Source organism: Clarias gariepinus, chromosome 2 (genome assembly GCF_024256425.1).
Source record: "Clarias gariepinus isolate MV-2021 ecotype Netherlands chromosome 2, CGAR_prim_01v2, whole genome shotgun sequence".
In the NCBI taxonomy this organism is placed as follows: domain Eukaryota; kingdom Metazoa; phylum Chordata; class Actinopteri; order Siluriformes; family Clariidae; genus Clarias; species Clarias gariepinus.
Genome location: NC_071101.1, coordinates 12404107 through 12419005, shown reverse-complemented (window position 1 = coordinate 12419005; position 14899 = coordinate 12404107). Strand labels below are relative to the sequence as shown.

Genomic DNA, 14899 nt, shown 5'->3' with positions numbered 1-14899 from the left:
CATTACTGATCAATGCTATCATCAATGCAGAGGAAAACAGAATCTTCTCAATAGCCTTGATGAATACAGTGTCAACCCCATCACCACCCCAATATCAATCCCTACACAGTCAGCTCAGTCATCCTTTCCAAAAACTGAAAGCTAGCAAATCAGTTCAGTCTTCTCCTCCCGATACCAAGGTCTTTATAGTTTCATTTATCACTCTCTTCCAATAGTATTGTCTACTGTGTCCACAACAGTATCTCCTTTGATTTCAAATCAAATCTGCCTTCTCTTCCAATGACATCATCAACCAAATCAATGGCATTATCTTTTTATAATTCTAATGTCTATGCAGTCAACAAGGTGTACCCAGCTAACTCAATTATCCCTTACCAATCCCAGTTTCTACCGAGTCAACACCACCATCTCCTCCTATCCCAGTATGTGGCCTGTCAGCTCCATCAACCCCTTCCAATCCCAAAGTCTTTTCAATTTATTTCATCCCCTTCCAATCACAGTGTAAATGCAGTCAACTCCTTCATCCCTGTTCCAATCCCAGTTTCTACTGAGTCGATCAATCATCCTCTTCCAATCCCGGTGTCTATCCAGTCACCCATTGTCTCTATCCTCGTTCCAATCCCAGGGTCAATTCCATCATCTCCTTCCAATCCCAGCGTCTACCCAGTCAATTTCATCATCATCTTCCAATCCCAGCGTCTACCCAGTCAATTCCATCATCTCCTTCCAATCCCAGCGTCTACCCAGTCAATTCCATCATCTCCTTCCAATCCCAGCGTCTACCCAGTCAATTCCATCATCTCCTTCCAATCCCAGCGTCTACCCAGTCAATTCCATCATCTCCTTCCAATCCCAGCGTCTACCCAGTCAATTCCATCATCTCCTTCCAATCCCAGCGTCTACCCAGTCAATTCAATCATCTCCTTCCAATCCCACTGTCTGTCCAGTCAATTCCATCATCTCCTTCCAATCCCAGCGTCTACCCAGTCAATTCCATCATCTCCTTCCAATCCCAGCGTCTGTCCAGTCAATTCCATCATCTCCTTTCAATCCCAGTGTCTGTCCAGTCAATTCCATCATCTCCTTCCAATCCCAGTGTCTGTCCAGTCAATTCCATCATCTCCTTCCAATCCCAGCGTCTACCCAGTCAATTCCATCATCTCCTTCCAATCCCAGCGTCTACCCAGTCAATTCCATCATCTCCTTCTAATCCCAGCGTCTACCCAGTCAATTCCGTCAACCCCTTCCATCAATTCCATCAGCCCCTTAAAATCCCAATGTATCCACTGTCAACCCTGTAAGTCCCTTCTAATCCCGATGTCTATCCAATCACCTACATCATCCCTTTCCAAACCCAATGTCTATATAAACAACTTTGTCATTTTCTTCCAATCCCAATTTCGAAGCAATTAACTTAGTCATCCAGTTTTAATACAGACGAATCAACTCCAAGATTAACCCTGTTCCTGAATTCCAACACCAATGTCCAGAGGCAAGGCAATTCCGTCATCCCCTGTACATCTTAAGCATCTTTCTTTGTTTTTGCCTCCGTCCTCACGCCCGAACTGTGTGTTACCAATCATCTAACACTCCGTACTTTGGAACTAAAAATTCTACAAGGCAAGAAAAAATGGACTTGAAAACTGTTCTTTTAACACATTGCAGATATGCACAAAGTCGTTTAGTACCGTGTTGTGTACCGTGTACCACTTTACTAGGAACACCTGTATGCCTGGCTGTTTATGAAGTTATTCAATCAGCCAAAAGATACCGATTTTTAGTCTTAGTTAAGGTAAAACATTGAAACGGCAGAGTTTTTGATCTTTATGATTTTAACTGTGGCATGGTGGTTGGTGCCAGATGGTTTGGCTGGTATTTGAAGACCTGCTAATTTTCTCTGATTTTTGATAAACAGCAAAAGTTTACATAGAATGTAACGATTGGAAGATTAGTTTGCACAAATACATATTTGTACAGGTGTTCCTTATAAAGTACAGCCTCTGAGCTCTTCGTGGTTAATGCAAACCCCTGTGGTGCCGGTGTTTAAAAGCTTTTTGCTGCTGTCAGAAAAGACCTTTTAGAAAGACGGCCACTATTATGTGGGTTAGGGCTTGGGGGGTTGTTGTCTGAAAGGGAATCATGGGTAGTGCAGGCTGGCTCTGTGACTGCCTAAAAAGTCAGACTGCCTTTTTCTTGTTTAAACACTGTATTGTGTCTCATATATGACTTAGCGAACTTGCTGAGCTTGGGCTCATAATGTTATGCCTAATAATTTTGTTCGTTAACCTTCTCCTTTTCCATTCTGTTCTATGATATGGTTCAGCATCTCAAGTCATCGCAGATGTTTTAATGTTCACCGGTAAATCACACTTGCAAATAACTTTTCTTGTATAGTACCTTCAGGTAAAGCTTCAGTTTGTGAGATGCTCTCAAACGTTCTGATGTAGGAAACTTTCTTAGCAGAAGTCTAATGGCACTTCCATCACTATATATTTATAAATAGGGAGGCAGTTCAATAGTTAAGGCTCTGGGCAACCATGTCTTTGTTGAGGCATTCGCCAAGTCCATTAACAAATAATAAGTTACTTTGGATAAAAATGAGTAACCGTCAATATAATCATGGGATTGAATACCAATTCAAAGCCACGAGCATTACAAATAGTCTCATTTCAGAAAATATTAATTATACAGATTTATTTCTAAACATTGAAGTATTGTATTATGTATTTCAGAAAAAAAAAAAATAAGTCACCATCCTTTGCCCTTAGGCTTCTTTTCTAAGTGAGTTTGTAGTTAGTTTTTTAAAATCGTATGCTAAAGATGTACGAGATTAAAAACAACAGATGTAGAAGTAGTTGTTTAAAGCAGACAACATTTCAATGCAATATATTTAAGATGCATTTCTCTATGACATGATGCAATACAGTTTAAGTATTTTCAATCAAATCAGAAGAGTTTGAAGAAATACTTTGGGGAAACTCAACGCTTGTGTCGGGAAAAGGATTGAGAAAATAGAAGTTTGTGTCGATTTATCATGGGCTTACATGGTTAAAATGATTATAAAGTGCTGTTATTGACTTTCTTTGGCATATTCTCAGATCCTTTGCTAAATACACTTGGTTGAATTGACTTGAATGTGAACAATCATGTTCCTTTAACGAATGAAACAGAGACAGGAGCACTTCATGTATACATGCCAGTGGATATCATGTACAATATCACTCAGAAAACTGTAAGTATGAAGCTGATAGATAATTGCACTTATGCAGTGATGAATATGGAAATGAGTCACCACCGCTTGGATTTAATAAGCTTTCATGACACTGTTTTTTTTTTTTGAGTTTGTTTGTTTTGTTTTTTTTAAACAATTTTCCTCACTTCTTATTTTATTCTTTTTATTTGTATTTTAATATTGCAAGCCTAAGTTGAAAAACAAAACAGGCTTTTTGTTCAGCATGGTTGTATGTAATAATTAAGTTATGTAAGAGAATTAAGTTACAAAGTACATTTATGGCTGGCACAATGGCTTAGTGAGCAGCATGGAAAATATTGTAATATACATATCAGTTCATGCATGTCTACTTTACATGTATAAAAGTATAGGCACCCTTTAATGAGCCTATGCAAGAATTGCTATATTTATAGAAAATATCTATAGTCAGGACATTGAAGATATTTGTGATAATAATAATTAGTAATAGAAAAAGTAAAAATGTATTAAAAGTAATAGAACACATTAAAATGTTTTTACAAAATGAAGCATGAAGAATCGAGCTTCGAAAAATCATTAGTTTACCACATAATTTAACAGATGGTGCAACTGAAATTTACTTAATAAATGCGATCTCACACCTTCATGCGTGAATTTTTTTTTTTATTTTATTCGAAAATTTATTGGGTGTTTTAAAACTTTTAAAGTCATGTGAACACCTCCAATATATGGTATATAGGATGGGGAATAAGTTTTCATACATAGGAAAATTAATATTTTTATTTTATTATTTTAACACAAAACATTTAATGAACAATGGTAACCATGTAGAGCATATTATATGAATAAATAGTTTCTTATTATGTAAGGAAACTCCCTCCAAAGATTTTCTATGGGGTGGAGATCTGGAGACTGGCTAGGCCACTCCAGGACCTTGAAATGCTTCTTACAAAGCCACTTATTCATTGCCCAGGCGGTGTGTTTGGAATCATTGTCATGCTGAAAGACCCAGCTACGTTTCATCTTCAATGCCCTTGCTGATGGAAGGAGGTTTTTACTCAAAATCTGGGGCTCCACGCACGATCTCACCCCGTGGGGTCAAAATGATCACAAGAGCCATGTATCTCACGATACACGGCCCCATTCATTCTTTCCTTTAAACGGATCAGTCGTCCTGGTCTCTTTGCAGAAAAACAGCCCCAGAGCATGATGTTTCCACCCCCATGCTTCACAGTAGGTATGGTGTTCTTTGGATGCAACTCAGCATTCTTTCTCCTCCAAACACGAAGTTCTATTTTGGTTTGATCTGACCATATAACATTCTCTCAATCCTCTTCTGGATCATCCAAATTCTCTCTAGCAAACTTCAGACGGGCCTGGACATGTACTGGCTTAAGCAGGGGGACACGTCTGGCACTGCAGGATTTGAGTCCCTGGCGGCGCAGTGTGTTACTGATGGTAGCCTTTGTTATTTTGGTCCCAGCTCTCTGCAGGTCATTCACTAGGTCCCCCCATGTGGTTCTGGGATTTTTGCTTACAGTTCTTCTGATCTTTTTGACCCCACAGGGTGAGATCTTGCATGGAGCCCAAGACTGAATCTGCAATAGGTAAGCAGCTTGGTGTGAAGAAATCAACTGTGGGAGCAATTATTCGAAACTGAAAGACATACAAGACCGACCACTAATAATCTCCATCGATCTGGGGCTCCACGCAAGATTGCAAAAAATTCTTCTATTTGGTTTCTGGTTTCCTTTGACAGCTCTTTGGTCTTGGCCATAGTGGAGTTTGGAGTGTGACTGTTTAAGGGGGTGTAGACAGGTGTCTTTTATACTGATAACAGATGTCATTAATACAGGTAACGAGTGGAGGACAATGGAGCCTCTTAAAGAAGAAGTTACAGGTCTGTGAGAGCCAGAAATCTTGCTTTTTTTCTTATTTTGTCTCTCATAGTTGAGGTTTACCTATGATGAAAATTACAAGCCTCTTTCATCTTTTAAAGTAAGAAAACTTGCACAATTGGTGACTGACTGAATACTTTTTTGCCCCACTGTGTATATATATATATATACTTTCTACTGCACAGGTGTACAGTAAATGCACTGAGCAAATGAACACATTCAAAGTCACTAAACACACCTTGTATTGTAAGTACTATATGTACACCCCTCGCATACACACACATTTGAAACAAATTTGAAAAACACATACACATAAAATCATATCTACCTACAGTATCTATCTATCTATCTATCTATCTATCTATCTATCTATCTATCTATCTATCTATCTATCTATCTATCTATCTATCTATCTATCTATCCAGTTTAATGTGTTTGTGTTTTATATGTATATAGGATTATACAGTATGTATACAAAGGTAAGGAAATGTATTCAAATAATTATTTAAAAATTAAATCATAAGGAAAAAAATGCTAGAAATAAACAGCTGAAAATTTCTGAAAAAGGTGTGCAATATTTATACTGTATACTTGTCCTGTTTAACAGCTCGTATTTAACAGCTCGTCCTGTTAAAGGGTGCCAATACTTCTGAAGTCACCTGCATGTGTGCATGTGCTAGGCACATGTGTCACTGGTCAGCACAAATGGGATGAAATAATTATGAGCAAGATGATTGGTTGCAGAAAGAATGGAGGAGGGAGGGAGAGAGAGAGTGAGAGAGAGAGAGAGAGAGAGAGAGAGAGAGAGATGGAGGGAATGTGAGCGTATAAACACAGACACCGAGAGATGTTCCACAGTCCCACAGAGACTCGCTGCTCTGTCTCACACACTCACACTGTTTTCCGATCTGTTGCTCCCATCACCCCTCCATCTCTCTCTCTCTCTTACACACACACACACACACACACACACAAACACTGATTCTCTCTCGCTTGTTCTGTTCCTTCACACACATAAGACGAGAAGGTCATGGACACAGAAGACACGACAGGTAGACATGGACATGGGACAGGAGGTGTTTTTGTGGATATGGACGGGACATATGAAGAAGGAGATCACATGCTTAGGGTAGGAATGTGTGTGTGTGTGTATTAATATATGTGAGAATTTTATTTTCTGCATAACCTCCAGATTGATTGTGCATACTATGGTGTGTGTGAGTGTGTGTGTGTGTGTGTGTGTGTGTGTGTATGGGGGTACTTACACAGGGTGTATTTTAAGGTACGTTCAGTAATTTTGAATGAGTCCTTTTGCTCAGTGCATTTACACCTGTGAATACTGTGTGTATGTGTGTGTGTGTGTGTGTGTGTGTGTGTGAGAAGACCTCGCACGTGTCCTTGCAATGTTATTGGTTAAAAATGAGAGAGAGAGAGAGAGAGAGAGAGAGAGATTAGGAGCTCTGGAGCATTCAGATAGAAAGCAGAAGCAGTGACATGTCTTCTGGAGAAAGTGGGACAGAACAAGTGTGTATGGAAATGCTGTGCTTTTCTATAAGCAGCCATGCTTTTTCTCAAGCATGCATATGTAGGACAACTGTGTGTTGAAAAAAAAAATCCAGCTTCTCCCCCCCCCCCCCCCTCTTCATCTGTCAAACAGAAGGATGAATCACAGAAGATCTGGCATCAGTCCCTCCGTAGCGCCGTAAGGAAAATGTTCTATTCCTGATATTGAAACGTGAACTCTCAGATTGTAAAGTTCACGTTGCAGTTCATTCAGTGTTGTGATTCCAGTCTTTTGCCTCGCTCTGACCTCACATACGCTTCTGTTGCTTTGAAACGGTGGACAGTGAGATGTTTCCGAAGGTTGTAAGATCAAATCCGGGCAATGTCGCAGGTTACACCTGTTGAACTCCCCACTGTGTATTGATTATCTTAATTGTGTGTTTCTGTGTAACATATTATGTACAAGTACAAACTCTGAAAAAGATAAACATTGCAAAACCACTTACCCCATCCTTGGTGCATTGTCAATATTAGTTTGTTTCAGCTGTGTTTTGGAGCAAGTACATTAATAAAATTGTACTATTGTAAGAGCTGCTATTGTAGAAAATTAATCACTAGCTTCTGCCCAATCACAAGGGCAATGGTAGGTCTGTGGTGGGTTTCTTGCCTGCCATTATATAAGGCCAGTGTTCGATTCCCACCCACTGCCCAAACCCCAGCCACTGGATGCAGTGCCAGTCCCAAGCCCGGATGAATTGGGAGTGTTGTGCCAGGAAGGGCATTTGGCTGAAACCAAACTTGTGCCAAGTTGTGTGGGGATTGGATGGTCCGCTGTGACGACCCCTTGACGGGAGCAGCTGAAAGTCTATCAACAACCTTCTCACCAATCAGAAATAAGAATTCAATAATCGTATAATCTCAACTTTTGGTTCTGACTGAGTAATCTGATTGGGCACTCCATGAGTGATGATAATATCTCTCTGCATCTCAGGTGTCCTACCAATCTGTAATTACACTGACTGTGGGTTAAAGTTGGTCTGTATGGTCTGCAGTATTGAGGAGAGACATTGAGGAGGCAACTGTCTGCCAAAACTCACATTCATAGCCAGTCATGGAAGCCAGTCTTTCAGCAGAAAAGGGATTGAATCCCAAATCACTCTCTAACCCCTGATCAAGAGCACTACTTGGTGTATGGAACAAGGGATTGTACACCTTACAGTACATAGTGCGCTAGCTTTCCATTGAATGCTATTTGAAATTCAACCCTGTGAATTTCAGCAAAATAAGTGGTTAAATAAAAATCAATCGGTTGATAATTAATATTATGGAACTGTTGTATAAAAGCAATATCACACTCGAGGCCATGCTGTTGTGCTGAATATCAGCACAGCTGTGATATCTCAGTAGTCGGGCTGCGACCTTGGGATTACAACCGAATCACGGCCATATTAATGTTCATCACAACAGCACTCCCTCTCATCTGATATTGCTTAATTAACATTATGTTATGCTAGATAGCATAGATGATAGGTAGATGCTTTGAAGTATAAAAGTAAAAATTTGCTTATATATAAGGGACATGAGCGTCTGCATGCTTTTGCATCCGAGGTGAAGAGGGGTGGAGAGGGGGGTGCACTTTGTTTGGGGTCCTGGGAAGAACCCCCATCTCAGCCCCCCGTCCAAACGCCCCCCCCCCTCCCCGCCCCGTGGATTTTGATGGATGACTGTACTTTGAAAGATGAGTAGTGCTTAGATGTAGATACACCACTGCTGCCAAAACTGGAGCTAGGATTATATATGACAAGGGAATAAAGGTCCAGTATAAACTGGACCTTTTTGCTAAAAAAAGCAGAAGAAGTAGAAAAAAAAGAGCCTGTTTGTGTGTGTGTGTGTGTGTGTGCGCGCTTATGTGTACTCTTCCAAAGGATGTGTATTACTCAGTGCCAGAGTTTTTTGGCACAGCTACAAATGTACTGTTGAGTGTGAGTCGGGGGTAGGGGACGGCTTATCCTGTGCCTCATGTCACACCTCGCAGACCGGTGATATCTCACAACATGACATACAGGACTATTATAGACAAAAAACACTTAAAGAGAGAGAGAGAGAGAGAGAGAGAGAGAGGTGGCTATGAAATGTTCCACTATGTTGGGCCAATTCCTATCTGTGTATTTCATGGGAAGAGGGTGTGTGTGTGGGTGTGTGAGAGTCTTTTACCATTCAGGGGTGACCTTACTATCAGCTGTTATCTTTATTCTCTCTCTCTCTCTCTCTCTCTCTCTCTCTCTCTCTCTCTCTCTCTCTCTCTCACACACACACACACACACACACATGCTATTTCCAGCCACCTGTGGTGTGTTTTGGTTGTGAGCACCATGGTGCATCTGTTGCGTCACAGCTCTTTCGCAGCTTTATCTTCAGCCCGAGCCTACACTGAACACTAAACACTCACTGCTGAAAGCTAACCACTACGTTCTTTGTCCTCATGATTGCAACTATGGTAGCGCTATGTACTAGCCAACAAGTTAGCGTAAGACCCTCGAGAGAGAGCTAAACATAAACATACAGACGGCCACTTTAGATACTCTGAGGAAACCAGTGCCTGGAGTGGCCGAGGGACATGAACTTTAAGTGTTTATTATGAGAGAGAGAGAGACAGAGAGAGAGAGAATTTGCTTTATGTGTTGATATAAATTCTGTCTGTTCTATAAGAGTCCCAGAGCAACTTTGTCCTTTGTGGATTGTACTCAGGCCATTCCATTGTTATGTTGACATAGGATACTGATCATCACTGGTTGTTGCCATCTTCTAAACTGCTATTAATAACCAACAGCCTCTGGTGACCCAGTGTGATTAGCCTTATGCTTGTCCTCAAGTGACACACAATAAAGTAATCAATGACACACTTTTACTCTTCCAAAGATCACAAATTATTTATTTCTTTAGTTTTTTTTACCCCCCGGACTAGTATAAATAGCATTAAAGTAAATTAAAGCTATAAAGTCTGTAACAGGTGTAGTGCTTAGCACTGTCGCCTTGCACCTCCAGGGTTCGGGTTCAATTCCCAGCCAGCCTCGATCCCCGTCTCTGTGTTCATGGAGTTTGCATGTTCTCCATGTGCTTGCTGGGTTTCCTCCGGGTATTCCGGTTTCCTCCACCAGCCCAAAGATATGCAGGTTAGGCTAATTGGCGTTCCCAAATTGCCCATAGTGTGTAAACAAGTGTGTGTATGTGTGTGTGCCCTGCGATGGATTGTACCCAATCCTCGTGCCCTAAGTCAACTGGGATTTGCTCCAGGTTTCCGCAACCCTAAATACAGAGTTCTTTTAAACTATATATATTGTCATGTACAACTATTTAAACCTAACCTAATCAGGATACATACAATTTATTTAAATCAAAAGTTTCCCCCCTTTAAAACACTGTTTAGTTTATTTTGGGAACTGCAAGGTCCTGATCTTTTTAAGGGGGTTTGGTTTTCTTGTTCTGTCCTTAAACCCACAAGCTCATTCTCCTTTCCTAACACCATTAAACCCTACAAGCTCCTGTTCCTGTTGTTACACCCACAAGCCTCTGCTTTCTTCCTGTCATACACCAGCTCCTACTTCTATCATGACACCTACAAGCTTCTGCTCCAATAATGACACCCACAAACACATGAGCACGTTTACAAGCTCCTGCTTCAATAATGACACCCATAAGTCACCAAACTAACCCAGCTTTCTGTTCCTAGCTCTATCTGTCAGTGAATCACCAGCTTTCTGACAGACAGGCAACAGCTAGTGAGACTAGGGAAATTCATGTCTAACAGCCGAACCATCAACATTGGCGCCCCCCAGGGATGTATTCTCATCCCACTGCTCTTCTACCTCTACACAAATGACTACACCTCCACAGACCCCTCTGTCAAGCTCCTGTAATTGGCGGATGACACTACAATCATTGGCCTCATTCAGGATGGTGACAAGTCTGCATATAGAAGCAAGATTGAGCAGCTGCCTGTCTTGTGCAGTCACAGCAATCTGGAGCTGAACTCGCTCAAATTGCTAATCTTACTAATGACTACAGCATTTGGTCTCCTTTGCGTTCCTCCACACCCTTGTGAAATCCTATACATTCAAACTCCTGATTTGGCTCAGTGGTGGCTCAAACAGTTACGGCTCTGGGTTACTGATTGGAGGGTTAAGGGTCCAAGCCCCAGCATTGCCATGCTGCCACTGTTGCCTCTGTAAGCCCTTAAGCAAGGCCCTTAACCCATTCTACTCCAGGAGTGCTGTCCCTGGCTGATCTTATGCTCTGATCTCAGCTTCATAATGGGAATATGTGAGAAAATCATTTTGCTGTGCTATAAGGCCCACGTGACAAATAATTAAGTCCCCAAAGACATGGAAACTGTAAGTCCTCACTGAATCAGTGAATTAATTGGCTAATCAGTTTAACCATGAGTCACCATTAGCTCCTGGGGAAAAAACCTGAAATATGGCAACGGCATAGCAAAGAGCTGTGCTGCTCTGCATCGAGACCTAACCTTGATGTGATCATTAAAAACTTGTAAGAACTTTACTCATCCTGTGGCATCGTTTTTGAATATTAGAGAGGTTAATAGAAGAACTTGGCTCACTGATGGTACTGTCTGATCCTGGAGGATTATATCTGATGCTGGTGGTGGTGGTATGTGTGTCTACGTGATGTGCAATAGGATGTAATTAATGTCAGCAAGCACAGAGAGCCTGGTGGTTGTGGCATTTGTGATACTGCTTTACATAATAATTAGACCCAGTGTTTTGGATCCCGTCACTGAGAAAACGCCTGTGAGTGTGTTTGTGTATTAAAGTGACCGTGATGGGACTTTGTGACTGAGTAGGAGTTGTGTGGTTTGTGTTTTTGGATTCAAGCATGATTATATGCTTTGTGTTGTTTTCTGATATGCAGAATGTCATTTGGCTGGTTAAAATGCAAGAAATGGAGAGAGAGAGAGTAAGAGAGAGAGAGAGAGAGAGAGAGAGAGAGAGAGAGAGAGAGAGAGCAACAGATTCTGTAACATTTTATTTTCCCGTAGCCAGAAAGTTTGAAACCATTCTCTTCCAGTTATGTAAACTTTCTGAGTTACCTTACCCTTTCCATAATCCATTACTAAGGTTGCTCTCTATTATTGTGTTTGTGTGTGTGTGTGTGTGTGTGTGTGTGTGTGTAAACATTTGCATGTAAATATGTATTCGTCTTTCAAACAGTGAAGTTAACAGCAGTTAAAACTCTGTAGTTATTACCACATAGATGTTGCAGTTTGGGTCTAAAAGGCTGTTCCTGCTACAGTACATGTTATCTAGAATCCCATATCTAACATCCTGTTGCTAATGTGTTTGTCTATGTGTGTGTGTGATAGAGTCACAGCGAAGAGGCTATTGTTGACTACGGCAAGACCAGATCAGCATTACATGCAGACTTTGAGACTGAAGAATTAGAAAGTAAGTACTCTAGTTTGTGTATAATTAAATGTAACAATGTAGAATACATATATCATCCATTTGTCCATTTAGCCAGTCTGCACACAATATAATTATCCATCCATCCATCCATCCATCTCCAACCAACCATCATTTCTCTCAGGTATTCACTACTTAAATTTGTTCTACCTAAAACTGTTATTCCTATGGATTAAATATAATAATGCATCCATCCATCCATCCATCCATCCATCCATCCATCCATCCATCCATCCATCCATCCATCCATGTGGTTAGTCAGCCCACCATATACTTATCCATCCATCCATCCATCCATCCATCCATCCATCCATCCAGCCATGTGGTCAGTCAGCTCAACGTGTACTTATCCATACATCTATTAATCCATCCATCCATCCATCCATCCATATATCCATCCATCCAGCCATGTGGTTAGTCAGCTCAACATGTACTCATCCATCCATCTATTAATGCATCCATCCATCTATCCATACATCTATTAATCCATCCATCCATCCATCCATCCATCCATCCATCCATCCATCCATCCAGCCATGTGGTTAGTCAGCATGTACTTATCCATCCATCTCTTAATGCATCTATCCATCTATCCATCCATCTATCTATCCATTTATTAATTCATTAATTCATCCATCCATCCATTATTTAAATCTGTGTACTCACACATTCATTTATACACCCCTAACAGAGATAACTTCAATCCAGTTGTGTAGACCTAAATTGATGTACCAACAACATTTTCTGGTGTACACTCCCTTCAAAAACTAATGCTAAAAAGCAGAATAATTATTTTTTAGAACCTATCAGAAATTTTATTATGAATGAAAAATACAAATAGTTAGATTATCCATTAATTACTTTATCATTGATTTATCATTGCTCAGTGGCAACACAATCCCAGAAGGCTCATAATCTGCTGTCTGATTCTGCATGCTGAGGAAAATGAATCTATCACCTGCTGTGAATTCATCAACAAGAAACACAACCTCATTCTCAGCCAGACTGCGCATTGCAGTCAGATTTAACAAAGAAATTAATATACAATTACCATTCAAGTCAAACCGGGACTTTTGACTGAGCAAAGTAACATAACACAGTTATGAGAGTAAAAATTCCCTTTATTTTTTTGATATAACCCCCGTTACAATAATGCACTCAGCCCAGCGTCTCACTAGTGCTTGGATACCATCAAGGTAGAAGGTTTTCTCAGTACCCCTTAGCCATGATCGGACTTCCTGCTTCACATTTGAAATGCCGTCCTCCCAGGAACATGTTTAATGGCTCAACATGTGGAAATGGTTTGGAGTGAGGTAATAATTATAATGTTTGTTCCATTTAAATGTTTTACTGCAGCTAAGTGTCTCAACTCCGTACGGTGCTTGGAGTCTTCTGTAAATGTCAATTCACTTTATACCTTCTATCAAAAGAAATTTCATCACTATATATATATATATATATATATATATATATATATATATATATATATATATATATATATATATATATATATTTTGCACCAGTTCTCTGCATACTCAACAGACTCTTATCTTATCAGCAAGTTCTGAAATGCTCAAACTGGCCCATCTGGCACTAACAGCCATGCCAGCATCTCTCAAAAACTCTGTGGCATGCTTTGTGTACAGAGCAATATTAAACAGTCTTTGTAAGGATTTATGATGTTATGTGAAAGTAAGTACTCTATATTCATGCCTCTATGAATATCAAACAATTCCTCGTTGTGAACTACTTATATGGCAGGACTTCCTAAAGCACATATCTAGACGAACGTACACAAGTAGCTCATGTCCGCTGGAACAAATGTTACAAACGCTCACATCTAACTGGTATGTTTCTAACTGTCTGTCTGTCTCCACATCTCTTTATAACTCACATGTTAATGACTTTGGTTCTTTTATATACATATATATATATACAGTGTATATGTACTGTATATATCTTATAATTGTTTTATTGAAACATTACTAAAACTTTATGTTGTTTAATATTTATCCACACACTTTCACTTTGTCTGTGTGCTCTGATTACTGCCTATAAAGTCCATTTTGTTTGAGCTACATTAACATATGAGTATGTTGTGAAAAAATATAAAGAAATAGATATATTTAATCAATTTAAATATATTATGAGGTATATCTCTTGAATATAAATTACATACATTAAGATATACAGTACATTTGAACATGTTTTAATATATTTCTTAATATATGAAAAGCAGCAAATTAATATATTGTAATATTTTAATACAATATATTATTTTGTATATTGTGAATCTATTTTTGAATATAAATATATATATATATTTTCCTGTTAATTATTAGTTAGTATCAGTTAGTGTGGCAACAAGGGATATTAACCATATAATTTTTTTTTTTATTTACCAGTAGAATAGAACACTAAATCATTTAATATATTGATAGTTAATATATAGAGCAATATGTGTTCAGTGCATAAGGGGACGTATGGGACATGCGTGACACAGGGCAGCTGGCCAAAAGCTTAGATATGTCATCTTTGCTGATAATAAACAAATATCTTTGCGCGTTTGTTCTTCTTCCAGTTCAGCCTAAGAGCACTTTAGGCCATTATTTGTTTTGCTGCTTTTTTATTTATTTATTTATTTTTTTTAATAAATATATATATAGGACTCTTATAGAATTGTGCAGTATAGAGTGATATATTGTTTCTTTATCAACACAAAATAGGCAATATGATAAACTGAATTTTAATGTGACCGAGCAAAAAATAAATAAAATAAAAATAAAATCATCACATAGCCAAAGAAA

The 14899-nt window shown here is 39.4% G+C and overlaps 1 protein-coding gene across 3 annotated transcripts in view; it reads left to right on the top strand.

The window, feature by feature from the left end:
- The first annotated feature begins 6117 nt into the window (after positions 1-6117).
- LOC128544931 (sodium bicarbonate cotransporter 3-like) overlaps positions 6118-14899 on the top strand; it is a 50667-nt gene continuing 41885 nt past the window's right edge. For all 3 annotated transcript variants that reach the window (XM_053515259.1, XM_053515254.1, XM_053515247.1), the window contains exons 1-2: positions 6118-6238; positions 11993-12074. In XM_053515259.1, coding sequence (XP_053371234.1) covers positions 6140-6238; positions 11993-12074 — 181 coding nt within the window. In that variant the 5' untranslated portion in view covers positions 6118-6139. The remainder of the gene's footprint in view (positions 6239-11992; positions 12075-14899) is intronic.